This window comes from Chelonoidis abingdonii, chromosome 8 (genome assembly GCF_003597395.2).
Source record: "Chelonoidis abingdonii isolate Lonesome George chromosome 8, CheloAbing_2.0, whole genome shotgun sequence".
NCBI classification, from domain to species: Eukaryota; Metazoa; Chordata; order Testudines; family Testudinidae; genus Chelonoidis; species Chelonoidis abingdonii.
In genome coordinates this window covers 13,896,414-13,924,388 of record NC_133776.1, presented here as the reverse complement: position 1 = coordinate 13,924,388, position 27,975 = coordinate 13,896,414, and the positions used below count along the sequence as shown (strand labels likewise).

General features: G+C 40.0%; 1 protein-coding gene across 2 annotated transcripts in view; it reads left to right on the top strand.

The window, feature by feature from the left end:
• Nucleotides 1–27,975, top strand: part of NAALADL2 (N-acetylated alpha-linked acidic dipeptidase like 2) — a 912,012-nt gene that overhangs the window by 553,212 nt on the left and 330,825 nt on the right. For both annotated transcript variants that reach the window (XM_075068381.1, XM_075068380.1), the window contains one exon: nucleotides 2,728–2,878. In XM_075068381.1, coding sequence (XP_074924482.1) covers nucleotides 2,728–2,878 — 151 coding nt within the window. The remainder of the gene's footprint in view (nucleotides 1–2,727; nucleotides 2,879–27,975) is intronic.

Here is a 27,975-nt window from a genome sequence, read left to right as displayed (position 1 = left end):
GGGGCATGGCGGGAGAGGGCGCTGGTGAATGGCCTCCCTGAGGGCAGTTCCCTGAAGGCTTCCAGGATTCTCCCTTGGGAGCTATAGTCTCATATCTAGTCTTTCCCTATGTACAGCAGCTGCTGGGAAGTGCAAAGATAGATATGAACTAGTTTTGAAGCTTGAGCCAAACACAGAGTGTAATGCCACAGAAATAATAAAGCCATGCCACAAACAACTGTGCTAAAGTCCAACATTTAACAAAGCAAAAAAGTAAAATAAATAAATGTACCCAGAGAGAAGTAAAAGGGGGAAAAAATTGAAAAGGCACAGGGAAACAGACAGTGAACCACAAGATTGAGAAAGGTTACAATACCACAAGGTTTCAGTAACAAACCCTAAAACAGGGTGTTGCAGTCCAGAAAGCCAATACACTTGCAGTCACTCCTGACATCTTGTAATAGCTGCTCAAAAGGCCATTGACAATGTGCAGTTAGAAATGCAGGGCTGGCCTTAGAGGTGAGTAATCAGGGTAGTCACCAAATTGCTGAGCTGTTTTTTGTTTGTGTTTTTACTCAGCCATGCATTTTCCACCCTGACGCCAAAACATGACGCGCCAGTGTGAGGTCTCTGGAACAGATCCAAATTGTGCATGTTGAATAATAATTTTGAACATTTATCTGTTGTATATATTTTTGTTAGTGGTGATATAAAATATATAATAAGAAATATGGGTGCTGCACTTTTAAGAATGGGATGGGGGAACACTGAGTGAGCTAATTCAGAGTAGAGTGTTCAGTGTATGTGTTGCTGCTGCAAGAGGAGGCTGGCCTGTAGCTGGGAACTGAGGCGGTCTCTGTCTGCAAGAAGGTCTTAGAGCAGAAGGTTTGAGTTCCCAGAATAAACAGCGTTCTCTTTGAAAAGCAGAGCCTTGTGATTAAGAGTGCAACACCAGCTTTGGTGACATACCTCTCAAATGCCGGAGTGGCCTCAGACATAGTACAGGTTGATATACAGGGCTGTGTGGAGAAAGATCTTTCGGCTTCCTGGAGGATTTCAATATGTTGATATTTGTTTTTTATTCCAGTTCAGAACAAAACCCCAAAATTTCATAATTCTCTGCAGAAGGGAAAGCCCGAGGGTCTCCAGATCAGAGACCATCTGCATGGATGGCTGCCTTGAAGCTACGGACTCTGAGAACCCTGGCATTTCTAGCCCCAGGATAGTTCTCCTTGCTGGCTGACCCCAAGCTGTGGATCCTGTAAGCTCAGGCTCCTCAGCAGTGCAGCTGGTGAGCTGGCAGGAAAGAAGGCAGGTTTCCAAAGCTGTCTCATTTCCAGACAAATTTCACCGAAATTGAACCATCTCTGCAGATTGTTTTGATTTCAACAAATTGGCAAATTCCAAAGACAATCTGTTTTGTCATTATTTTTTTCTGACCAGCTCTACTGATATGCTCCCATGATTTTTCCCAGGGTAGTTTCCTCTTTCCGTCATCTGCCATTTCACCTGTCAGAAAAACAACCAAGTAAACCCCATCCTATATAGAGGCACGTCAATCTTCCTACTTGCAGAGCTGGTATTGGGATGGAACTTGTAGCTGTGGTCCACCTCTGAGGCCTCTAGGGTGACCAGATAGCAAGTGTGAAAAATCAGGGCAGAGAGTGGGAGGTAATAGGCACCTATGTAAGAAAAAGTCCCAAATATCTGGACTGTCCCTATAAAATCAGGGCATCTGGTCACCCTAGAGGCCTCACACTGACCACCTGAGCCCATGCCCCTCACCCACTTCAGGTTTCCACTTGGTGATGTTGCCAGAAGTCAGGTTGCCCTTTTTCAAAAATCCAAGTAGGATCATTCCTCAACCAGCTGCCCAATGCACCAACAGTTGGGAACTAGATGGGTTCACCTGTAGATGTGCTGGATTCTAGAGGAGCTCTTTACATTTTTAAGAGCTCATCATTGATTTAGTGCTACTGAAGGAATCTAGAATCTGAATCTCTACAGTAAATTAATCTCTCCACCATTTTAGTGGAGGCCAGATTTATCTGGGCAGAAACAAATCTCTTTACATTGTGATGCCTACATATGGGCCACTGTAAGACACCCCCCCCCCTTTTAAATGAAAGATTGAAATTTGCAGCATTTTGCATCATGTTACATTACTTTGGAGAGACTAAAAAAAGTAAGAGTAACATTTTTTTTCTGAACCAGCATTTTCCCCCCAGTTTTCAATATATGGACGCTATTGATATATAAACTCCTAAATTCACATAGTATAACCTTCTAAGCAAAAATTGTCTAATTTTCAAAATGAAGGGATTATTTTTATCTAATCAAGTTATTTAAAATATGATGTATAATTGACAAGGCCTCAATTAAGCTATGTGCATAAGCATTTGATTAACTTCTACAAGATTGCTCATATGCTTAAGGTTAGCTATGTGCGTCCATACCTTGCTGAATTAGGGCCTAAGTGATGTAGTTACAACACAATACTTTGCAAAATTTAGATGGACTTTAGGTTGATATTGTCAGATCAATTCATTTCATGTGCTGTATAATTTATGTTTACATGAGAACTTATTTTTGCCATTATGCTTGGAAAATGTCTTTTAGGTAAATGTGGGGAAACAGAGTTAAATCACTTTGTTTTTCTTTTCTTCCTTTTTTTTTAATATAGATGCTACTGTGTTGTGGTGTCAGATCTTTTTGTTAATAGTCACCTTTGTTTCTCTGTTTCCTCAGCTTTCTCTGTTAGAAGAGGCGGGGTTTGGAGGCGTCCTCCTTTATGTTGATCCTTGCGATTTACCAAAGACTCAAAATCTTAGTGGTAAAGCATTCATGGTTTCCCTAAACAGTGGAGGAGACCCATCGACACCTGGTTATCCCAGTATTGGTAAGTACTATTCTAGGTCTGCCCAGTTAAATGGCATTTTAAATGTGCTTGTAAATAATACATGATCTGAAACAATAAGCCCAATCCTGATCTCAGGCACAAACCCTGAGTGAAAAGGCTTTACACAGAGGAGCAATATGGTTGAAAGGATAGAATCCACTCTCATAACCTAGACGTAGGCTATAGTGTTGCGTAACTGTCATCCAAAGGCTACTGCAGACTCTTGGTAGGAGTAGGTGGACTACACACCTCCTCATGCTGGCTTTTGTCAGTACATTCACACTCCACCTTTAATCCTTGTAGAGAGTCGCTGTGCAGCAATTCTCTTCACAGCTCAAAGGTTTGTGCTGAATTGGGCCCTCCAGGATCTGGCCACCACTAATGAAGCAATTTCCTTTACATACTGGGCTTTGTGCTGGCATGTTGTGGGTGGTGGGGGCATCTGGCTATAGATGTAAGTGCAGTGTAATCAGAAAAGGTTATAGCAATGATCTCTTGTACAATCTTTGCCAATAACACTTTCATATGATATATGTTCTACTTGCCTAGTTTCAATTCTGCCTGAACAGACCTGGTCATTTCAGCTAATGAACTTCTGCTTTGTTAAGTGATAGGAGGGCAAATGCATTTTTTGAAATATCTGAAATAAAAAAATAACATGTTAATTAAAAACATAAATGTTAGTGTGCCACAACGTTTTTGAAAATAATTTCTACCTGCAGCATATCAGTCTATATGTTCTATTTAAAATCTTTGTTCTATCAGTTCAGTGAACATGTATTCTGCCTGTCTGCTATCTTTTCTGCTTTACAACCTCCTTTAATATCTAGCTAGATGGAAAAAAGTATTAAGAATCATACTATGAGTTTGTGACAAGGCTTCATCAAGAATATTTGGTCCAGTTACTAACACAGACATCCTAAGGCTGACTCGAATTGGCACTACATCAACTGAGGCAATGCTGAGATGCTTCATGACTAGAATGGCAGAAAATAGAAATATTGGCCTAGTTGTCAGAGAAGGGTGTTAGCTATTCACGTCATGAAATGCCTTGACAGCTCAATGGGAAAGGAATTGCACATTTTCTCAGTGTCTCACTATACCTGACCTAGAACTGCTGTGGGAACTACAGAAGTAAATGTAGCACTCTTTGAGCTTTATTCTTAATCATTTCATGAAGCCCTATGAAGTGGTCTGTTTATCAGTCTGGCTGACTGCATAACATTTCATTTACGCTACATGAAAAATAAAGTTAATTACAACTGATATGCTGATAGTAGGATGCCGGGTTATTGTCTAAACCTTGTTTGTTGTTTTCCTGACAGTTACACTAAATGCTCGTTTGGGTTGTGTAGATTACAATCTCTAGTTTTGGGGGGAAATGCAAGAAAAAAAGCTGATAACCTTAACAGAGGGACAGAGAGAAATAAGTAGGCTGATGATTTGTGCTAGAACCTTAATGTATCTTGCACCTGTTTTTAAGTCTCTAAACAACATTCATCAGTGTTTGTAAAAGCAGAGTCCTGTGGCACCTTATAGACTAAGGCCACGTCTACACTACGGGATAATATCTAATTAGCTAAAATCGGTTTTATAAAACTGATGATATAAATTCGATTTCATGTGGCCACACTAGGCACAGTAATTCGGCGTTGTGTGTCCATGGTCCGAGGCTAACGTCGATTTCTGAAGCGTTGCATTGTGGGTAGCTCTTCCATAGTTATCCCATAGTTCCCGATCCCCCGCCCCTGAAAATCTCGTTGAATCATTATTGTCACGGTGGTTCGGTAAATTGTCAAGTCAGTCCTTCCTCCGGAAAACATCAGCTACAATCAAGTCAGCCGTTTTTCCTGGATGCCTGGCAGCGCCATAGGCACGCAACCATGAACCCAACTAACTTTTTTTTTTCCGCATCTAGTGGGGGTATTGTACTGTCATACCATGGACAAAGAGCGAATAACTCCAGCGCTACACACACATTCACTTGCTTTGCAAGAATAGCAGAAAGGTTACTGGTCGTTCTGTACCAGTTACCTGCCGGAGAAAACTGGCAATGAGATACGGGTTATCTCTCTCCTGTAATGTCCTCTGCTATAATGCCCTCTGAAAATCGGCCGGAGGCGCAACGCAAAACAAAATTGGATTGACTCACTGGGACGATCAAATCCCCCTTAGTTCTAAAAATAGAGTCAATCCTGCCCCAAGAATAAGGCAAAGTGTATTAGAAGACCAGTGTATCAAAGCACAGCTGCTCCGTTCAGTAATGCCAAAGGGTGCCCGCAAAACAACCCCACCCGTGCTCCTTCTCCCCAACCTTCCTGGGATCCGTGCATTGTCCGCCCATTTGATGTCATGACAGTAAAAAGATGCAGAATAAAAAACTACCCTGAGATGTGTTAGTGACATAAAATGAGGAGCGCAGCCTCTCCCGGCGCCGATGACTAGTCGGCGATCAGTAGCAAGGACATTAAGCGGTGTGCGTGAGAGGAGCCAGCAAGCTGCGCTATGACAGCACGAAAGGCAGTACATGAAGTTTCAAATTGTGGACCAGGAATGACGGGAGGGCTGAAAGCCCCACAGTTGCCTAGATAAGCCGGTTATTAGCCGTCTTATTCCCTCGACTAGACATCGAATGTGGGGGGAATAGGAGCGCAACAATGGGGTGGCCGTCAATGTACCAAATGTTGAGATATTTCGAGAGCGGGCCTTACCTATAAGTCTGGACTCACGTCTACCACCGTGAGGAGAGGAGAGGACGAGCATACTTGCCTGGCCGCTGCTTGAGGGCACGCGTGCAACCAGCACAATCAGTACACAACTAGGCTCCGGCTAGCAGTAAATTATCGACAAGAATGCTCTTCCCTTTCTTTCTCGAATGGTCGGGATAGCACTGCGGAGGGAGTATGTCACCCTGAAACCATGCCCAGACCCGTGTAGTTGAACCCAGACATTCGGGAGCTCCAAGAATGCAAATCACTTTCAGAGACTGCTGTATGGGGGGTAGCTGAGATGCTTCAGTACCCCCTCCATCCATGGAGCTCCATTGAGCTCCTGGTCCCCGATTATGCTTGTCAGACGCCTCCAGGCACACGACTGTGTATCACTGAATTTTTTCAAACCTGAGTCGACAGGTCCGTTCACGGGAGCTCTGGACATACAAGATATTCTCCCATACACGATCAGATCTATATCCCTACGGTCCATGCTGCAGCTCTTTTCTGGATAATTGCAGCCTGCTCGCCACCTCGCTGCTGACCAGTAGCTCCACGTGGCAAAACAGGACAAGGTAATCAAAAGTTCGCGAGGGCTTTTTCCGTTTACACTGCCCGCTAGGCATCGAGTTCCAGCGTCCAGAGCGGTCCAGTGGTCGCACTGTGGAATACCGCCGCGAGGCCAATAAACATGATTTCCCCATCCACAACACACAGTATCCATATGTAATACGAATATAGCGCTACTCACCCTCGTCGTGGGGATACGAGGAAATCGATTAAAGAACCCTAATAGCATCTAACAGGGCATGTAGTGGATGGGTCAGCGAACGGTTAAGCCTCAAAATGCTCTTAATCGTAGTTAGACAGGCTCAGGAACAACCTGGAACATGAACTTCATTAGGATGAGCTTCATTTATCTCGCTAATGCATGTATTGTGATAATCGGATGCAAGATAAATGAAGGAGATCGAGGAGAACTCTGGACCTCTCTGTAAACAGCTGTCACCAAAATGGTGCGACGCTAAGTTGTAATGGTTCTCTGTCTTGATGTTTCCTACTTCTCGAAGCCATAAATCACCATGGCCAGAATTAACTTGTCTCGGCTGTAACCAATAAGTCTGGAACAGCAAATGTTTTACTTTGCTAATTCAACATGTCAGGTATTAAACAAAAAAAAAGTCTTTGGACAAATAACTCAGGGTTGCTCTAGATTCTTACCCGCTCCTTCCGCGCAAAGCACAGCACATAGCCCCTAGAAATTGCGTTTATCACAGACTCCAGGCAGGGATTTTTGTGGAAGCCCATGCTTAAAATATTGGCAGCACATCATTGTCTGGAGGATAGCATCTGCACTTTATCCATTGCCAAGGGAAGAGTGTAAACAGTTACCATTACTGTCTTGGGATAAGTGTAATCTGTAACACACATGAGATAGATCAGAAAAGGAATGGTCTTTGATGAAAACTTCAAAATCTGTAACGGAAAAAGAGCATGGGGATTTTAATGTAATTTGTAACTGAAAAATGATGAATCTTGCAGCAGACTTTATCCCATTTTAGTAGGAAACCTGTAGACCTATGAGTGATCCAAAGGTAATCATTGATTAAGCAAATCTTTGCACGCTACTCCTGCCACTGTACTAAATGACATGGGTGCAAAGTTAATAAATGTCCTAATAAGACCTACATCATATGTAAAGTGTGCAGATCAGCCTCTTTCTGTTTATAGTGAATCTTCTTTTCTTACCCTCACAATAAATTTCTCCCTGGCCTCAGAATTAAAGCTGAATGAATACTTGGTTTTTGAAATTATTATTATTATTATTATTATTTATTATTATTTAGAGGTTGAACTGAAGAAAAATGGTGTGTTTTAAATTGAAACTGAATTTTCTTGGTTGTTTTATTTATTTATTTAGTCAGTTAGTTATTTTTTGCCAAAAGGATCAAATGAAACATTCTGTTCGATCCAAAAAATCATTTTTTTTGAATTTCAGATCATTTTGGGGGGTTTCCCAATTCTCTACCATTGTGTGTGTGTGGTTTTAAAAAATATTAGTTAATTTTCTAAATTAAATACTGTTTTGAAACAAAAATTTTGAAATATTTTGGTTTGAAATGGTTGAAAGTAATCCTTTTGACCTGTTTATAATCCAAAACTGCTCACCAAATTTGGACCGAATTTGTGAAAAGTTTCAGTGTTCCAAAAATACATTTTTGATGAGTTTACTATTTGTGGGGAAGAAAGTTGTCCCAGCTCTACCCAGAATGTTATAGTGGTTACTTTTTCTTTAGAACAAAACTTTCAGGAAAGTTTTGACTTTCCTAGGATCATTTTTTTGAGGTCAGTCACCACTTTTAATAGGATTTATGTAATTGATTATTCTAGACTTCTGGGCTCTCAAAAAATTCCAGCTCAAATCCTGCTCTTTTATGAAGATGGAGACAAAATGAAGAGCTTCAGTATGTGGATTAATTTAGGACGTACCAAAAATGATATGCTGGGTGAGGGATGAATGTACCTCATACTTGTTAAGTAGCACAATCCCTTTATCTGCCTGTAAAGGGCAACCAGCATAGCTTTGGCAAGGAGTTGTCCAGGTGCTCCTCTGTAAAGATAGCTACTGCCTTGTTTGCATCTTTTGGGCCCTTTACTATGTCCTTGGCTTCTAATTTGACATTGTTAATCTTGGTTCTGCTGCTTCTCCACTATAACAGCCATTTGTCCTCTGGGCCTTTGTCAGCCTCTGTCCTCTTTGCCTGGTTTTGATTTTCAAGGACAGTCTATTTCTCAGGAATCTTTCTTTGAGTCTACATTGTGTCGCTCTTGAATTTGCGGGGTTCAATGCTTGGGACTTGGATTTAGGAATTGGGGGCTCAGGAGCCCTGCAGTGGAAGAAACATGAAATCTAGGGAGCTGCAAGGGCTCTGGGGACATCAATAGGCAGAAGGGGGACCATAGGAAAGTGCATTACAGAGAAGCTTGATGAGTTTCCCTTCTCATTTTTTGCGTTTTCACTTTTTGAATGTTGTACTTTCTCTTGCCCAGCTTGCTATGTCAGAGATATGTTTGGTTTTGCTATTGCTGCACTTCAGAGTCATTTCAAACCAAATCTGTCTTCAGACAAAAAAATGGCTCAGTGAACGAAGATACGGACAGAACCTATTTGTCAATCTTAGTGAGGATACTTTACTATTTACATACTATAAGCAGTAAGAACCCTGTGCCTAAGATAAGGCACTCAGTAATAGAATTCCTATCTATGCAGTGGGGAAATGGAAATTGTATCATGAAGAATTCTTCGGAAAGCATGATAGAAACAGCTATCAGTTTTAAATGCTGAAATATAACAGCTCAATTGAATAAAATCCTTCTATACTGAGAGGAATATCCAGTGTAACGTTCTTTTCAAGAATTTCACAGAGAAATTATAGCACTAAAGAAAATAGATATAAACTGTTCAGAAGTATTCTGTACTTCAGATCCCTGTACACAGCTAGTCATGTGAGCCATAAAACAGGGGTGGGAGCAAAATCAGTTATAATAAAGCAAAAGGCTTGTGGGTGTGTGTGATGTGAATGACTCATGTGCAGAGGTGTAAGGGGAATTAATACTCATCACCTCTTATACTCTGCATGGGCTACCTAGACCTTAGGTATAGGCACACAGGAGTAAGCAGATGGGAAAGGAGAGGGCAGGGAGGGTCTGTGAGTGACTGATGCATTGACTCAGTTTCCCCCCACACCCAGTGAGCTGGTCAGTGCAGCTGAAAGGACGGGGTTAGGTATGTGCAATTTTGCAGCTGGTTGGGGATGGCATAGAGCTCCTGCCCGACTCTATAATCCATCTTCTCAGATTAAATGAGTTGCTGCTTAGTGAGGTTTATAAGGGTAATTAATGTCGATTTAGAATCATTTGCTGGAATATCCTGTTGGAGTTCCAGTTCCTTGTATTCTTCACTTTCTGGAAACATATGGTTTCTATTAACAGAATGGTACATATCACCCTTTGTCTTCTCTTTTCTTAACCTTGCTCTGATAGAAAGGCAGGTAGTTTGGAGGTGTTTTCCCCTTTATTTTTCAGTGTACTTAACTAGTGTTCAGGGCACCTCTGGAATTGGAGAGCAGTTTATTTTCCTGTCATTCAGTTTTGATTTTTTTTTTGACCGAGCTGGCAGACACTTGACTCCTGATTCCATGGTAACATATTTTTTAAAAAATTTCCAAATAATGAACATGAATTTTTGAATTTCCAAGGACGGATTCCAAACTTATTTAGGAAATTCAATGAATTTTTTTGACTTTTCTAAATATTATTTGAGCTTTTCTTACCTGTCTAGGCTCAAGACTTTGCCGGTTTTAAATGGGCATAAACCTGGAGTCAGATTATGGTTTGGGAGCTTTGGATTGTGGTGGCCACAATTTTTTACCGGCTGGCTGCTGAGAGCTAGAGCCGAGGCTACGTGCTCGGGTTCCCTTCGTTTTGTAGGCTGCTAAGGCCGGTTGGTGAACTGACAGGATAATTGCTGTTCCTCAGACGCCTGGTTTTCTGTCAGATTTTGTAGAGTCACACCTTCCTCAGATATTTCAGTTTGAACCATGAGATTTTTTGACAGAGAAATGTTTTCTGGAAAATTTTGACACGGGTCTTTTCGGAAAGTGTCAATGTGATGGAGGGTTTTCTGTAAATTTTATTTGTAAATGCATTCGGGAGCTTGCATGTACAGAGAGGAATTGACGAGTGCACAATCTTTGCTGAAATGGAGAATGCAACCAGCCTGGTTTCGAGATGTAATTACTGCAATTGACGGAAGTATATCTTCATTACTACATTCTTAGTACCTCCCCCCTATTTCATACAGAGCAGCAGGAACAGTAACAAATTTAAACACGACAGGAATCTTCAATATATAAAGCGGTGTTGTTAACAATTGGATTCAAATCCCCGAGTCCTCACGTCACCGTAGAAATTTCACTGATTCAGGTATTGCTGCCATCATTTGATTCACTGGATCGAGGTGGGTGTGAGCAGGCTGACATCCACACCCTGTTCCAGAAACAGAGCTTACAAGCTTGTTGCGTCAACGGGCCCCATCAGAGAAGGTAATCAAATAAAAACGAGTACATCCAGCCCAAGGTTATCCTCCATTTGTGCTTGGGCTATCTCTTCACTTGAAGACGTATTGCAGCCCGTATTTTAGAATTATACAACGTACCATCTTGTGCCACTCCCAGCTATCGTCTTAATCATGAAGCGTGACACAAACCTTAATGGAGATTAATCTGGCCAGCCCTTAAAGGGCTATAGGTTCTTCAGGCAGATATGCTCAAGTCACGTTAAGGATGCTGTTTTGAGGCACAGCCTGGAATCAGGTTTTGGATTTACTTGGCTCTTTGGCCAACTGTTGCGAACAGGAACTGGGATTGAGGACTATTATATTCTAATCTAGTATGGCTATTTTATGTTCTTCTCTTTCTATGCACTGCTGTATGACTAGAACTTTTTTTCTATCTGTAGAAGGAGAAAAACACACCAGACTGTGCGGTCATAACAATGTAACAGGTAAACTTGTATGTGATTTTCGATTTAGCTTTTTCATCTTGTGCATGGCAGTGTTTTTTAAGAGAATTGTTTTGGCGAATCCAGGTTAAATACTTTTAGGTATACTAGGGGAGATTCTCTCTAAATTTATATATTGGGTGGACCCGTTGGAGAGGAGGAGCTAAGGGGCCTCTTTCTTACTTGTATTACTATCAATGACGTTCATGCTCTAGGCTTTAAGTCTTAGATGATCTCTTTTTTATGTTTACATTTTATTGATCTTGCAATCTACAATCGGGTACTTTTTAAGCACATTACTCTTTATATTTAATATTTGCTCCCATGTATGCAACTTGTTCATGTGATTTAAGTCTCTTGAGATTGTCAGCTGCTATGGTAGTGATAAATATTTTCATTAATTCATAATAATCCACTCTTTATTTCTCCTTACAGCTTTGGTTATTGTCAATAGATTTATGGAAGCTGCTTTAACTTGTCTTCTATTAATATAAGCATTTTCAGAAAAATTCCTCCATCCAGACATAGCTCTTGCGGTTTATGTGCACAGGGCAGCTCTTTCCTCTAAATCACTGTGTAAGAACATAGACTGGTCAATATGGGTTCGGACCAATGGTCCTATGCCAGTATCCGATTTTGACAGTGCCATGCAGTGTTCGAGGAGATGAAGTAAGAAGGCAAATCTCAATGTGAGAAACGTCGTCATTTGTCCGTTAGGCCGTATCAGAAGTTTAGTGACAGCCAGAAGCATAGAGTTGCATTCCTGCGTCAGTGGCTCATGCATTGAGGATTATATCTCATGATATTTTTTCATTCCTTTTTGACTCAGTTTTCTTTTCTTGCGCTTCAACAAAAAAATGCTCCCGGCAACTTGGACGGTTGCAATGGCGTGCAATTGTATAAGAACTATGTCACATGTGTTTGTTCGTCACATGTCTGTTTATTTTGTCATTGGTTTTGAATATGAGTTCTGTGTTATGTGAAGCAACATCGTTAATTCCATTTCTCCATACATTATATTTTTAGTGACTCTGTCATATCCCTCTTGTTTCTCTTTTTTAGCAGGCCAAACAATCCACGTTTTTTTATCTTATCACATGTAATGTTGTACGTGCTTTTCTTGACCTTTGATGTACTTTTCCCCGCTTATTTATCATTTTCTTTGCGCGGAGTGACAGACTACTGCGGTATTCAGGTGTGGGCAACCATGAATTTATATTGTTGTTATGACATTTTCTCTGTTTCTTTATCGTCTCTTTTTCTAATTAGGTTATCATAGCAAGTGTGAATATCGGGCAGAGGGCTTCGGGAGGTATAGAGTGCCTATAAGAAAAGCCCAATTATAACGCGTGTCCTATAGATATCAGTCATTGGTCACTATCTAATGCTTTCAGCATTCTGTTGAAGTTTTTGCGTGCTGTGACATTGAGGAGATTGTGTTTCAGAGAACTATCCATGATGACTCCAAGATCTTTCACATTTAGTGCCACTGCCCCCCCCCGCCCCCCACCAAGCCTGACCTACTCTGTCATTCTTATATATTTTGTATCTTGGTATTACCATGTCCTATTGATTATCATCATTCCACCAAGTTTCTCTGATGCCTATTATACCAATATCCTCATTTAATGCCAGCCATTCAGGTTCACCCATTTTAGTATTCAGGCTTTTAGCATTTGTATGCAAGCATTTATAACATTTGTCAGTATTTAATTGTTTGTCTTAATCTTCTTCTCTTTAGTAGGATATAGAATTTCTCCTTTAATAAATCCTCCCCCAAGGAATGTCTCTGTCTGAACTGTGGGCTCCCACACAACTGTTGGCTTTTCCCCAGCCCTGTTTAAAAACTCCTCTGACCTTTTATAGTCCACTGTACTTTAGAGACACTATTTAGCCCTACTGTACTTTAGAGACTAGCAATATACCCCTCACAACATTTCAAATCTAAAAACTCCAGATGTTTTCCGCTTTTTAGTTGCTTTAAAAGTAAAAGTTGCCATTTGCTAGTGAGGAAGTTACTTTTTTATCTTTTGTTTATTGTTTAAATATTTTGTACCCCATTACTCCTAATGAGGTTGGAAACCTGAGGTCTCATTTGGGAAGGAAAAGTTCAGCTTTAATTGAATACGCACATTGCGTGCGAGCAATTTGTATTCAAATAAGACCTGATTCACCACTCACTGAACACAATAGATAGATTCCCATACATTTTCATGGCAGTTGGATACACACCTATGGGGAGAAGAATAAAATTATTCATTATTTCAGGGCTCGGGACATTAGGCTGATCTTCTCAGGTGCCTAGCACCCACAGATTGAAGACAATTAGAGCTGGAGGTGCTCAGTACCTCTGAGTCTCTGAGGCATTACTTTTACAGTGTAGAAACAGAGAATTTTTATAAATCTTGATAATTTTGAACTCCACAGATGGGGTAGCAAGAGAAAGGCAGTCATTATCACAAAGAATGACTCAGAGGTTCTAAAAGGCTTAAATATGAGAAAACACATAGATACTCTTGTCTCATCTCTCACAACATGCATATACCATGAGCTCTTTAATACAAGAGATCAGAGGGAGATTGCAAAAGGAACGAGCTCTAGATTTTAATAAGTAGACAGTATTTTTGCCTGTCATTTGTAAATGAATTTTCTTCCTCCATTACCAAAGCCTTTTAGTCAATTTTTGCAATGAATATTGATTTTTCATGTTCCTTCTGTTGTCTTCTGGTTTTATAAATAATGTGGTGTTTTTTTTTTTTAAAAAAAAGCTGTATAGTGTTCTTTGACTGGACTGCTTGAGACCAAAGGCATCTTAGTGCAGTGCATTTGCTATGGGCATATCTGTTAATCTTCAGTAGACAAGACAGTATATTTAATTTGCAGCGCTGGTGTCTTTTCCGCTGTGGTATAAACTTGATGGTTTAGGACTGTGTCATAAGGGCAAGGCTAGAACTGATGTGAGACTTACATGAGATAAACAGGTTAATTAGGAAAAAAATATTCCAATGTATTTGCTTTCATTTTAAAAAGATGAACATTGCTTTAAAAAGGAGGAAAAATAAGCTGAACTTTAAAAAGTCATAGAGAGTGGGCTGGAAAGTGAATGCAAATGAGCTTCACCTACAATAATTGTCTCCTGTGTCATCCTGGTTTTATATATATATATATATATATCGTGCAATGAAAGAAGCACAAAATAGACTGTGCTAATTTATATAGAATAAAGCCACGTACTGTGCATACTCCATCTGGAATGTCCATCTTTTGTTTTCTTGTTCTTCTCCATCCTTAAAATTTTTTTTATCCCATGTTCACTTCCTTGTGGAACTGTGGAACTATAGCAACAGTTGTGGAACACCCAGTGCACATCTTAAAAACCCCTTGACATTTCAGCCTTAGTAGGGTGGTATTGTTTAATTGAGCTTAGTCAATTATTCTGCAGTATTTACATAGGACCACTTGGAATGTGATGCAATTATATGCCTGCTTTATTTGTAGTGAATCCAGTGATTCTGTGGGTTTAGAGACTTGCTGCTTTATACTTAAGCTAGTTCTCACTGTCCTTTGCTTTGTGATATTTCACTTACTTGAAGCAGCAAGTTGAGCAGAAATTAACTAGAAAGCAGCATTGTCTAACAATGTCTATCATGCACGTGCAAGATGACCTGTTCTAAGGTGTTTTCTTATAAATCATTTTGATTTGTACATGATCGTATTGCTCTTACTTGTTTGTTCTTTCAAAGAAGTGTATTTCACAAACTCAGCTTTTAATATCAACATATTTTTTCTATTGCATATTTATCTTTTCTGCTGTGTAAATGGTTTGAAGTATTTTATACAAAATCTGTGTTTACAAGTCTCCTAATGACATCAGAGGAATGACATGAGGAAAGCCTCAATGTAAAATTACATTTGAGAAGTAAATTTCAGAACAAAAGCTTGTGATTAACAGAGTAATTCTATTGATCTGAAAGTGCTATATATCATTTCCAACTAGTAAAGGCAAAGAAGGTATTTCCAAAGATTTTTTTTTCCTTTTTGGATAGTTTTTAAAATGTAATTAAGAAACGTTTTATAACAGAGAATCATACATTTTTCAGTATGAAAATGTAGATTTATATTTATTTTAAATGCTAGAAATAGATAAAGTGCTACATACCCACTTGGTTGTATAATTATGCGGTATTTGGGTCTGTTCTCCCGTAAATTCATGAAAATATTTATGAATGAATTTTAACTGCACATGGGTCCTCATCCAGCCCCATTGTGTTTACTGGAAAGACTTACGTAGACTTCAGTGGGTTTGGGATCGGGTCTATACTGTGGAAAGAATTATTAATTTTCCCCGTATACACGCTCTGCATGCAGTATAACAGAATATATTAACCTAATGATTCCAAGCAGTAAAAGCAAATGCATTTGAACTTATGTCATCCATAAATTGTATAAATCCAATGTTTGCCACCAGGTGCCACACCATTGGATCTGATATACCACTATTATTTCCTATTTTAAGTATATGAAGGTACTATGGTATCTCATAAAATGTGGTAACTTTTAGGAAATATTGGCTTTTTAATAGTCATCACTCTAGGTAAGTGATTAATGGCCAATAGTTTTATATTAAATTATTGATCTGTAAAGCTAATACAGTCCCAAAGTGTATTAAGAAATATGGCCAGCATTTTCAAAGTTGGAGGCCTAAAATTGGGGACAAAAAACCACATTTCAGCTGCTAAATAAGTGGCCTGATTTTTTTTCTTGTCTTCAATGTGAGTTCAGATGTTCAGAACATCTGAAAATCAAACAATTAATTGGTGTGCCTAATTTTAGGTCCCCACATATAGCGTACAGATATTACTGCATCTATAATTGCATCTGCTCTAGTTCTGGACTGAAACATGACATCTACTGAGCAGCACATGGTAAAATTACACTATAGTTCGGCAATAGTATTATGCAGTTATATAGTATTTTTCATCACTAGAGGGAGGGATGTTACAGCGGTGAGTAAGCATTATTGTCCCCCTTTTACAAATGACACAAACTGAGAAAAGTTAAGTGACTTCTCGAAGGTCACGCAATAGCTTATTGACAAAATAAAGAAAAGCAGCCAGATCCCATGCTCAGCCACTAGATGACAACTTTCCTCAGTTTAGCACAGAAAGTGAAGAAATATGTATCCTTTTGAAGCTGCACCAGAAATTTATAAAGACTCCCAAGAATGTTTGTACCTCCAACAGCACAAGGTCTACGGTTGCCAGGCATCCAGTTTTCGACTGGAACGCCTGGTCGAAAAGGGACTCTGGCGGCTCCGGTCTGCACTGCTGACTAGGCCACTAAAAGTCCAGTTGGCAGCGCAGCAGGGCTAAGGCAGGCTCCCAGAAGCAGCTGGCATTTCCCTTCAGCTCCTACGTGCAGGGCAAACATAAGTTATTTGTAAAAGCAGCAAAGAATCCTGTGGCACCTTATAGACTAACAGACATTTTGGAGCATGAGCTTTCGTGGGTGAATACCCACTTCGTCAGATGTATGTAGTGAAAATTTCCAGCGGCCCCTACAACTGGTTCCTCCTGGTCCTCTCTACTCTGTGTCTACTTATGAGACTTCAGGAGTCGGCCAAAATTAGGGTACCCATTTAGGTTAACCTCATCACTGTTCTTCTCCCACTTTGGCCTTCTCTTCCGCAGCAGTGGATCACTGTGTTACAAGATTGCCCTCCTCTCTCTCAGACAACCAGGAGGAGAAATCAGCTGACCTATTCTGCATTCCTCAGCAATGATATTTGCCACTATTTTCAAAGCTCATGTGTTCCTAGTGAGACTAGGCAGAAGGGTTGCACTTATACAGAAATGTGGTGTCAACAAGCCAAGACGATGGAATGACCTCTTTTCTTTGTTCTCACCATGGACATTGCTTGAGCACGCTGGGCCCAGTTCACCATTGCCTTGCACCTTATGCAGCCATTTTACACAAGGGCAAAGTGAATGTAAAAGTTTACCTTTTTGATTGGGTAGTGTGTTACACTGACTTTGCACTGGTGTAAATTACAACTGGAGATGTAAAGCAATGGTGAAATGGGCCTGCTATGGCTATCAACTTAGCTGTATATGTGAACTTCAGTTACATGGATACATTTTCTCATACAGTTCAGTGAAGAGTTGAACTCTGCCAGATGTTCAGATGAAATTGTACAATGTTCTTGGACAAAGGGTGCTAGGAGGCTGGGACTGTACACAGTGTATCTGAGGTGCAGCAAACTTAACGCCTGCAAGTGCACCTCCATTTGACTCGCAGGAAGCAATCGCTGGAAAGTCAGCTGGCTGATTGTTTAGGCAATTAAAGGTGTAATTAGATTTATAATTGAAATTTTGCCTTGTGTAGCCTGAATTGAGCAAAGTAAAATAAACCAACCAATCTTCAGCTCAGCTTGATCTCTGTTCCAGCCCATTGCTAGCCACGCTCAGCAGCTATTTAAAAAAGATAATACTACACTGTACCACTTACAGACAGACAGATACTCTCCACTACTAAAACAATTCCTCTCTAGGTGGGGGTATGAAAACTGCTTTTTTCATTACACAAATACCTACTATCATATTACATGCATAAAGTCAAGAGGGAAATTAGATTAAAGGCAACATTTATCATAATATTCTTTTTTTTTTCAATCTTCCCAATACAAAAGTACTTGTTCAGTTTTCACACTTCATGTAGTCTCATGGTTTTCCCTGTCTGCCTCCTTCTCCACAACAAATTTTATCCCATTGGAAATGAGAAGAGCAGGATGTAGAGAAGGGTGGGAAGCATTTTTTATTGGGCGCAGCCCAAAATTCTGTTTCATTGGCGTGATGTGAGAAGCTAAAGAGACAAATTCAGTCAACGATCTCCACACAATTAGACTCTGAAGCACATATAGCCGTATCTTTGTACTACTAAAGGCAGCAGTGTGGTACTGCTCCCATTCAGTGGGACCAGGACAGTTCCCACCATCAGTACAAGCTTGCAAGAGTACTTAGTACAGGGGTTGGCATAAGTCTTGAGAGATGGAAACACGAACATTTGAGAGAAGAGTGTGCTCCTCCTTCTGTCCCCCCAAATCACCTGGTGGTTGTTTTGTGCCATTGTAGAGCTTCCAGGTGGGGAACAGGGAATAAGGGGACAGTTAATAGGAGATAGCAGCGGAGTTGTTAATTGTACACTTCAAGGGAACTTTTACAAGTATGAGGGAAAAAACCCTGTTAGAATGAACCACAACAATGTGAGTTGGGCCTAAACCAAAAGAGATAACGGAGTAGAGGAAATGACAGTTTAAAGAGCTTGATCTCTCAGTCCCTTGGAAGGGATCCCTTACGAGATGATGCTGATCAGCGTTCACCGTGTGATGTGCACAAAGCGAGGTTGGAAAATAATCAGTTTCTTGCAAAATACTTTTGTTTCTTGACATGTTTTTCATGTGCAAAAACTAGGCCATGAGAATGGTTTGAATAAATTTTTGCTACTGTGATAGCTGTTTCATTTTCAATTACAACATGTATGAGCAGAAACTGTGTATAACTTCAAATACCTCTTATGTGTTACTTTTAGGTGGCTGACAGTTGGGTCTATTCAGTGAGTAAAAAAGAACAAAGCCTCTTGGGTTATTTAAAATCCTTGTTGAAGTCATAGATGTTTTAGAATAATAACACAATGATTTGCATATTTATTTAAAATTGTATGCTATTGGGACTTCACTGTACAAAATATGTAACGAACAAATGTTTGTGCTGTCTATTTGGGAGGTAAAATTTATTCCTTACAACAGATGTCAGCTAAAGTTGTCATTTTGTGACAGTACATTCCTTTCTAATATAACATTCATGACAACGAGACCATTTTTAGAACAGCTGGGATCTACTTGTGTTTTAGAGCACCTCGAATCTTTCTTGATTCCCAGAAATCATGCATCTTTCAGCTTTTCCATTGCATAATCTCCGCCAACAATTTATTTCAATCCTACAAGGGATTTTCAATAATATTCTGCCATTCAGACAGAACTGAACCAATATTGCCAAGCCATTGACAGTTAAGAGTCAAGCGGCTGTAATTCCTCCAAGCTGTTAGATATTGTTTAATATTATTTTTACTTTTCATACTAGCAACCCAGCATTAGGCAATGAAAAAGGTAATGTGTCAATGCCTTGCCAAACAAACTCGTCTGCAGTCCAACCTCTCAAAAAAACCCTTTCAGAAACGCAGCTGTATAAAGATGGTGCTTTTGTGATTTATTAGTGATGTGAACAATATTGCCTACCTACCTCCTCTGTGTAACACCACAGTGTGTTCCTAATCCATTGAAAGAAAGGTACATAGGCTGTCATGGAAGATCTCAGGGAAATCTAATTACCAGATGAGACGTTAACATGTAGAAAGACTAATGGTTGTCCAGTATGAGCAGGGCTGGGCTTTTGGAAGGTAGCATCAATGGAGTATTTCTCAAAAGTAAGAAATAGGAAACCTTTAAAATTAGAAGGACTAATAAATATTTAGGTAAAATTTATATAAATAATGCCTCAACATAAATATATTTTAGTAAATAACTAAACAAACTACCACAACTGTACCATGCTCTCTTTTAGTGAGAGCGTGGTTGACAGACAGTTTTGAAGTAATGTGAATGTAGATACCACATTCAGTATTGCCAAATCTTGTGATTTGATCATATGTTGCATTTTTTTTAAATCCTCATCTCCTGGAGTGCTGTTACCAACTGAGAATCTGAGCTTGTGTTCTTTCTTTCTTTCTTTCTTTCTTTCTTTCTTTCTTTCTTTCTTTCTTTCAGGAGAGGTGGGGGAGTGGCAATCCCTAACTGTCATGTTTATTGTGAAAAGCTTTTAAGTAAGTCTCTAGCTCTAATGGTTCTGGAGAACAGCTTTAAAATGTGATCTGAGTCCAATTTTAAAAATCTTTCTCTCTCTCTCTCTTTCTATGTCTATAAACAGAATTCAGATAAACAACCTGAAATGTATTTTTTTAAAAAAACACCATGATTTTTAACCCAATTTTATGAGTTTTTAGAGCCTGACTCATTGTTTCGGGATGGTTGGCGTTGGCAATAAAACAAACTGTACCATCTCATTCCCACCCCCAACTCCCCCAAAAGTATCAGAAATATCAGTGAATAATCATGAAATAGGAGCAGAGATGATGGTTGGCTGAGACCCCAGCATCATTCCATCAGAGTGCTACATCCTAGCAAGTGAGTTTGGTCTTACGCCCTTACAGACATATGGGTATCAAAAGAAAAAGTAGAGATCTGTAAGAATGTATGTAGTTGACTGATTCCTGTTTTACTATTAATTGTCACAGGGCAACATTTACTCCTGTTCAGAGAGTGGGCACAAGGCTTTGCGCATCACTTAAACCCCATTCTAAGTCTGTGGACTGATTCAGCAGCGAGTGGGGTGGGGGGAACAGTTGCTGTCACCAAGGTCTTTGCCTCAGGTATTTGTGTGTAGAACAAGGAATTAGAATAATTTAGCATGATCAGAAAGGAAACAGAAAATACTCCTGTTTTGAGTTTCAGCCCAGTCTCTGAACCCTGCATGTGGTGCCTTCCCAAAGATCTTGGGCCAGGTCCTCTGCTCATATAAATCAGTGCATTGCCAGTGAAGTCAGAGGATGATAAACTAACGCCTTCTTTCTATCCGAGCAGCCATTCAGAAAATCTTTCCTCTGTGCATCTGCAGAAAGGGTGGGGGAAGCCGAGCTATAATTAACCCTTTGTTCACTAGGGACCAAGCAGAGCCCCTGAACCCCGTCACACCCAAGTTAAAGGCTTAAGTGGGCCATAGAGCTTTGTGTTGGCCTCCCACATGGGGTGGATTTCACCCATGTTGGCTATATGGACATGCACTTCCCAGAGTGTGAGGATTTACCCTCTGACTCTCATAGCCAGCCAGTAAGTCTTACCCACAAAGCTTTGATTTGAAAATTATCTTAATATAGGATTTAGGTATAGCTTTCAGCTGCTTTCTAAGTCAGGGAGTCAATTTGCAAATCTGCAAAAAGATTTGCAGATTACACCATAAATGTTAACACAGTGATTTTTAACAGTACAAATCCTTATTTAACACTTGACATACACATTACTTGTTTCTAAGTCAGGAGGTCTGTGACGACGGTAAGGCTTTCTTTTGCATTTTAATATCTGTCCATTTCAGGTCAGGTTCTGTTTTTATGATTTTTTTCCTACAATGCTTACATTGTAGAAGTTACTTCTTCTAGTCTCCATTTTCCATCACTTCCTCAGAACAAGAGGGTTCAGAATACTAACTCTGTCCATGCACTCAAGTAGAGAGAGGAGGACAATGGAATTTATCCAATAAACTTACTGTTCAGAGCAGTATTTCTATTCTACTCCACTGCCCCCCTAACAAATACAAAGAGGGAGTTAAAGACGAAATAAAGTGACAGATAACAACTGGGTGCTAAGCATGACACCGACTCCCACAGTGTTTGGCCACAAGCAGTCACTCACTGTTGCTTAAACAATTGTTTCATAGTTTGTTTTTACAGAACTAATGACAGCAGAATGACAGGCATCATGTATCAAAGTGCTGTTGTGTGTCTTCTGTTGCCTTTTTATTTGGCAAGAAAGTAGTGCTGGTTATATTTTTGCATTTTGTTTTGAGGCTTTTGGGTCAATGAATCAACACTATAATTAGAGGATTCTCAGAATGGGAGTGGGTCAAATGCATGGATGACATTAGGGAAATTATAGGTCATGCCCCAGCAGTTCAGTGTTTTTCACAGTATATCTACAATAAAGTTTTAAAAATCGCTTAACTTCTATTTAAAACAAATAATAAATGGAAGGTGGTTTTGTGGCTAGGGAGGTGGACTAGGGCTCAGCAGATCCCAGTACAGTTTTCGACTCTGCCACAGACTTCCATTGTGACCTTGACAAAATCAATTAATCACTTTGTGCCTCAGCCCACTTTTGTTATGGCGTGTCTACATGGTGATGTGTTGCATGACAGTGTGTGACTCTTCAGCTGCATGGAACCTGCTAGTGTGCACTAAAAATTCTGTAGTTCACTTTGACCTACTTCTGATTGAAACATGCTTTGTTAACTTTTCCTCATTATAGATTTTAAAGCATAAATAACTGGATGTTATTAGTGAAAAACATTTCCTGACATGCATATTACAATGTAGTGAAAGAACTGTGGTCGCAAAAGTGCTGCCATGCAACCAAATGATTATCTGATCATATGCTGGTTGCTCACTATTGCTGTCTGCAAATGCATGCTATTCCATCTCTTGGATGATGATTGCGGGATGAGAGAAGATTTGGTCCTGAATTTCTTGACTGTCTTTCCTTCTGATTCACCTGGGGTTGTGTCTATCATTTGCAAACTGAGTGTGCAGCTAAGTTTAGAATAAATTCAGTCTGACAACCAATTCTTGGCGGTACTGATAAAATTGAATATATGTGAACTATATTAGGATGGAAAGAAAGTACTCAGCTCTTATACATGCTGTAAAGCCCAAGAATCCTTCCAGTAGCCAGCATGTAGGAAAGAGCTGGCCAAAGCTCAACACCTTCTGGAAAAGCAGAATTGGACAGGAGAAAGATAAACAGAGTACTGTGGCAATTGTAAGAAGAGAGAAGCTCCATTTTATGTGTTGATGAACTATTTCTATAAAGTCTTTTTCTAACCTTTTTATAGTTTTTGCTTCCAAGCAGTCCATTAACAAAATAAAGTATGAGAACAAACTATGATTTTGGCACAATCAAAATGTCAACTTTCCATATTAACTGGAGCCAATTCTCTTTTAAATTAAGTCAAGCATTACTCTATATCAGTGGCTCGCAAACTTTAACAACCCGTGAACCCCTTTTACTAAAATGTCAAGTCTCACGAACCCCCTCGTAAAAATGAATATTTCCAGGGATTTTTTCCTTTACCTGAGTATAAATTATAAAAGCAGTGATCTTGGGAATATAAAATTTGTTTTTATGACACACTATTTATTACACACTATTTATTATTAATTATTATTTATCATTACAATATTTTTATTACATTATGAAAACAGCAACACTCTTCCAAGATCTCGTTTTCGTAGCTTTTATCACTTTGAATAAGCCTGTTATAAGACAAGGCTCCTATGTTTCATCAAGGAGTGTCAGATGTGAAACAGTATGACGGTATTTAAGAAGCCAACTCAAAGAGTTCCGCTTACACAAGCATTCAGGTCTTGAGCAGTCCAGGCAAACAACGCACGTTACAACAAAGTTTAAACTTGTTCTTCATAATAATTTTAAAAACAATACTAGCTGCCTATTTAATTTTAAAAATAGCAAAAAATATCAACCTCGTTTTCCATTTCTTATAAGGAGTCTTGAAGTTTAAATCTCCTAAGAGTATGGCTACAGTTACATTTGTACAGCGCTGGGAGTTACAGCTGTCTTCGTACAGCTGTGTAGGGAAAGCGCTGCAGTGTGGCCACACTGACAGCTACCAGCGCTGCATGCAACTGACTGTCGCGCGCAGTGGCCAATTTGCAGGCATTTGCAGCACTGTTGGGAGTGGTGCCACAATTGGGTGGCAGCTACCCAGCGTTCAAGTGGCTGCAACGTGCTTTCAAAAGAGGGGTATGGGTGGAGTGGACAGGGAGCCGTGAGGAGGCAGAGAGAGTGGATTTTTGGAGCTGACACTGTTCTCAGCTCCCTGCCTTGCAAGTTCTAAGGACTGGAAGATACACAGCATCTACCTTCAATCATTTTAAAAGTTTTGACCCTTCCCCCACTCCTCTCTTATTCACTAAATGCAAATTATGCACTCCTAAATAGCCTTCAGACCACATAAGCAGCTGCTCGACACGGACTCCCCCCTCCCCTCTCTCCTCAAGCAAACAGCTGTGAACATTCCAAAGCAATTCCCCTGCCTCCGCTCGCTCGCTTGCTGGAGCAAAGAGCAGCTGTGTTTGTTTTTTAGATAAGTAGCTCCGGGGAGCTCATAGTTCAGCCACTCTTCCGGTTTGTTGTGGACAGGAATTCTGGGATACCTCTTAATACCCGGCAGGCCAATAAAAGCACTTTTGGTGGCCACACTTGATGAGCAGCGCTGCATCACCAGCACTGGAATTGCTACACCCCAAGCAGACCAGGTGTACAGCCAGCGCTGCAGCCAGGCAGTTGCAGCGCTGGCTGTGCTTTGCAAGTATGGACATAGAGTGAGTTGCAGCACTGTAACCCAGTCACCAGCGCTGCAACTCTCCAGTGTAGCCAAGCCCTCAGTGTGATCGATATGCTTGCTTTGATCTGCTTAGCTCTTGGAAGTCCAGGGGCTCTGGGTTGCTGGCCCTGTGCTGCCCAGCGTCCCTAGGGACAGCTCTGTCCACCATTAGGGATTTTTTTCCCAAGAACCCCCTGTAACATTTCTCGAACCCCCAGGGGTTCACGAACCCCAGTTTGGGAACCACTGCTCTATAATGTAGGGTTGGTCTGTTTTCCTTCACTCTTGTTCAGTGGTTTATTTTAACTCCCCCATTTTTTCCAAGAATAAAGAAGGAAAACTTCTTGTTAACTATAGAGAGCATACAACCACTTCATTACTTTGTCATTTAGAATGACAATAATGAAAGGAAAAGTTGCTGTTGCATTTGCTACCAATGACCTGCAAGAGAATGAGTAACTGATGCAATGCCTAAGGTTGAAACATATAAGTGCAGTGCAATTCCAACACAATTATGAGTTGTCATTCGTAACCCAATCTAGGGACTAAAAATGGAAACAAAATTGTCTGAATTAGAAGCATCAGCTGAATTTTAATGTGGAAGCTGTAAGTTCAAGTGGGGAATTAAATGGATGAAATACTGGGATATATTATTGTTATCCTCAACTGCAAACATCAAATAATACCCCTCTAACAACAATGGCTGCTGAGCAATGAGGTGGATGGCAGGGATATAATATTTTTATTAAGTCTTATTTAAAGATCCTTTGATACATGGTGAGGATTGTTTTTGGTCTGTTCTATTTTTTGATAAATGCTTTGTGAAGTGAATGCTGGTTATGGGCCAGTCCTGCAATACTGTATCACTTGGGTAGCTTCTCTGACTCTGTGTGGTTGAAGGTAGGCCTTGATGGCTTACTGTCATTTGTTGAGGACCTGAAGCAGAACACATTCCTCTCCTGCCTTTTGGCACCACAGAACTTGCTCAGACTCTATTGATTGGATAGCTACACCATGTGTTTACATTCTTTCCACCAATTCCTCTATAGTTTTTTGCAGCAATACTATTTACCACATCTCTTGTATCTTCAGCTCTTTTCTCTGGGCCCCAGAGGAGAAGAGATTTCCCTTCCTGGAGATGTCTGACTCTGGGATCAGATTGCCCTTCTCTCTCTCTTATTCTTCCTTCCTGTGCCCTTTTTATCAATCTTCAGCTGATGGTCTAATTGATCTTTTAGCCCAGCCTGCCAGGCATATTAGCTAATTAAATTCCACTCCCCAGTCAGACCTTCTGGGGAAGTTAATTAGTGCCAGAGTGATCAGAGTGCTGGTTCACCAGATACCTGTCTTCATTCCGTCACAGGACCTTAAAGGGGGCATGCAACTTGCTGAGTAGATCCATCTGACAGCTCACCAACATAGTTGTTGGCAGAGAAAAAAAAATGATTAAAAAAAACCTTATTAAGGCCACTGGAAAGGAATGGAAAAGGACACAACTTCCCTCCCTATTTTATTCACTTAGTCACCAAAGTACTTTTTTTTTCTAGATGGGGGAGGTAACCTGCACTTTCTAGCTAATACCATGCATGTGACAGAAACAACTGCAGGTCTGATGAAAGAAAGGTGCTAAACGGGCAACTGAAGAAAAACAAAAATTAAAAAAAATACAGTACAAGTGTTATGGGTAGGAGGGAAGAAGAACATATTTTAAATACTTCTGATATTTATTTAAATACTAATGATATTTATTGGAGCAATTCTAGTCTCCTGCCCTCTTTGTGACAACTTTGTGTGGCTTCTATAATCCCAGGCTCGTGGTAGCCTCAATGGATCATGTGTGGAGGAGTTATAGGCCAGGATCCATGAAAGGCTGTTTGAAGGTATTGGAAGCCTATTTGAAAGTTATGGCACGTGTCATCAGGTGGCACTGTTACATTAAGTCTTCTAAGTTCTTTTTCATAGTGTGTGAGCAAATTTTTAGTTTTGGAAGAAATACTTGTATAGTTCTGGTTAGAGAAAAGCAGTGTTAAGCTTCAAGAGAGTTTGTTCTCTGCCTTAATCTGTCTAGCTAGCATACAATCTTGGTCTCAAAGTAGCTTCATGGGAAGTAGGCAGTGGTATGTGGGCTGAGATTTACTGAAGAGAAGAACGCTTGAGTGCTGTTTGTGATCACATCTGGTCCAGAGCTGATGTATATGTGTAAATAAAGCAAGTTACGCTTAGAAAATTCCCAGACATTGTCACTGATTTCTCATTCACTGGGAAGCTGACCTGCAAGACCCCAGACATCTGATATTGCTCAGCAAAGGGGTGACACTGGTGTCAGAAGAATGAGCAACAATACCATCTCTAAGACTTTGACAGTGACCCAATTATAGAACCTTTTTGCTCCCCCTTTTTCAGTGATCTGAATAACTTCAGGATTGGCCAGGCCAGTGTAGACTTCAGACATACAGAAATAGAGGTTAACATATCCTGTAGTCCCATATAAAACTCAGACCCTACTGGAGATGCAACAAGAGGAATATTAGGATGTGTTATGTCTGAGAAAGAAGGATTGCTGATGCAGCCTATTAGTCATGTCAGATCTTTCCCTCAATATGAAGACTCTTCCTTTAAAAGGTAGCAGTGCAGTTGTATCTTTTTTCCAGCATATTGAATTCATAGACTATTACTGCAATTAGTATATTTTCTTATACATACTTTTGGACCGTAAAGTTCAACCATTTCAACCACTATAAAAAGATTTAGGAAACAATATATTAATGTTCAGGACTGTAGTTGGACTGCTGCCTGTTAAAATATTTTCAGCTCATGGCAGTACTTCAATCAATCATTCTTCTGTTTGTTCTCCTTAACTGACAGATCCATTTTTTTCCCCAGTGGAGAATCATCCTTTGAATGTTTTTATATCCAAGCCACACTATTTTTATTCCACTTGGTTTGTTTGATTAGCAGTATTTCATCTATACATAATTTGTTTTCTCTCTAATCTTTGAGAGAATGAGGAATATAACCTATATCAAGGTGTAGGTCATGGGACTCAGTTGAGAGGTGGTGACACATTTTGTGTCCAATGCAGTCAGTGCATGATGTACTGAGAAAATCTAGGTGCTTTCTGATGCCAATTGTGATTTACATAACAAATTATTCAATTGTTTCCCCAAATATACAAGACAGTGGAATTTTCTTGAGATTACCTCTTTTATGGCTTGATCTAAAGCCCTTCAAAGTCATTAAGAGTTTTTCCACTGAGTTTTATGGGCTTTGGATCAGGCCTGTTAGGGCTTGATTCTGCAAGATGTTGAGCACTCTTAGCTTCTGCTGCAGTTAATGGTGTACTCATCTCTCGGCCAGAGACCTTGCTCTGTGTTTCCTAAGAGTCCAAAGTACAGACTTGTGCCCATAGGAAGTTGGGGGGCTTTGAAGGAGGAGGATACTTGAGGAAGGTTCTGTTGCCATTTTGTGGGTTTTACTAGTTCTATGGCTAACTAGGAAACTCAGACATCTCACTTACACTTCATTACATTTTAACTATACCATAAAAAGGGACCGTGTGACATTAATTGAGTCCCTTATTACTATAAAATTATTAACA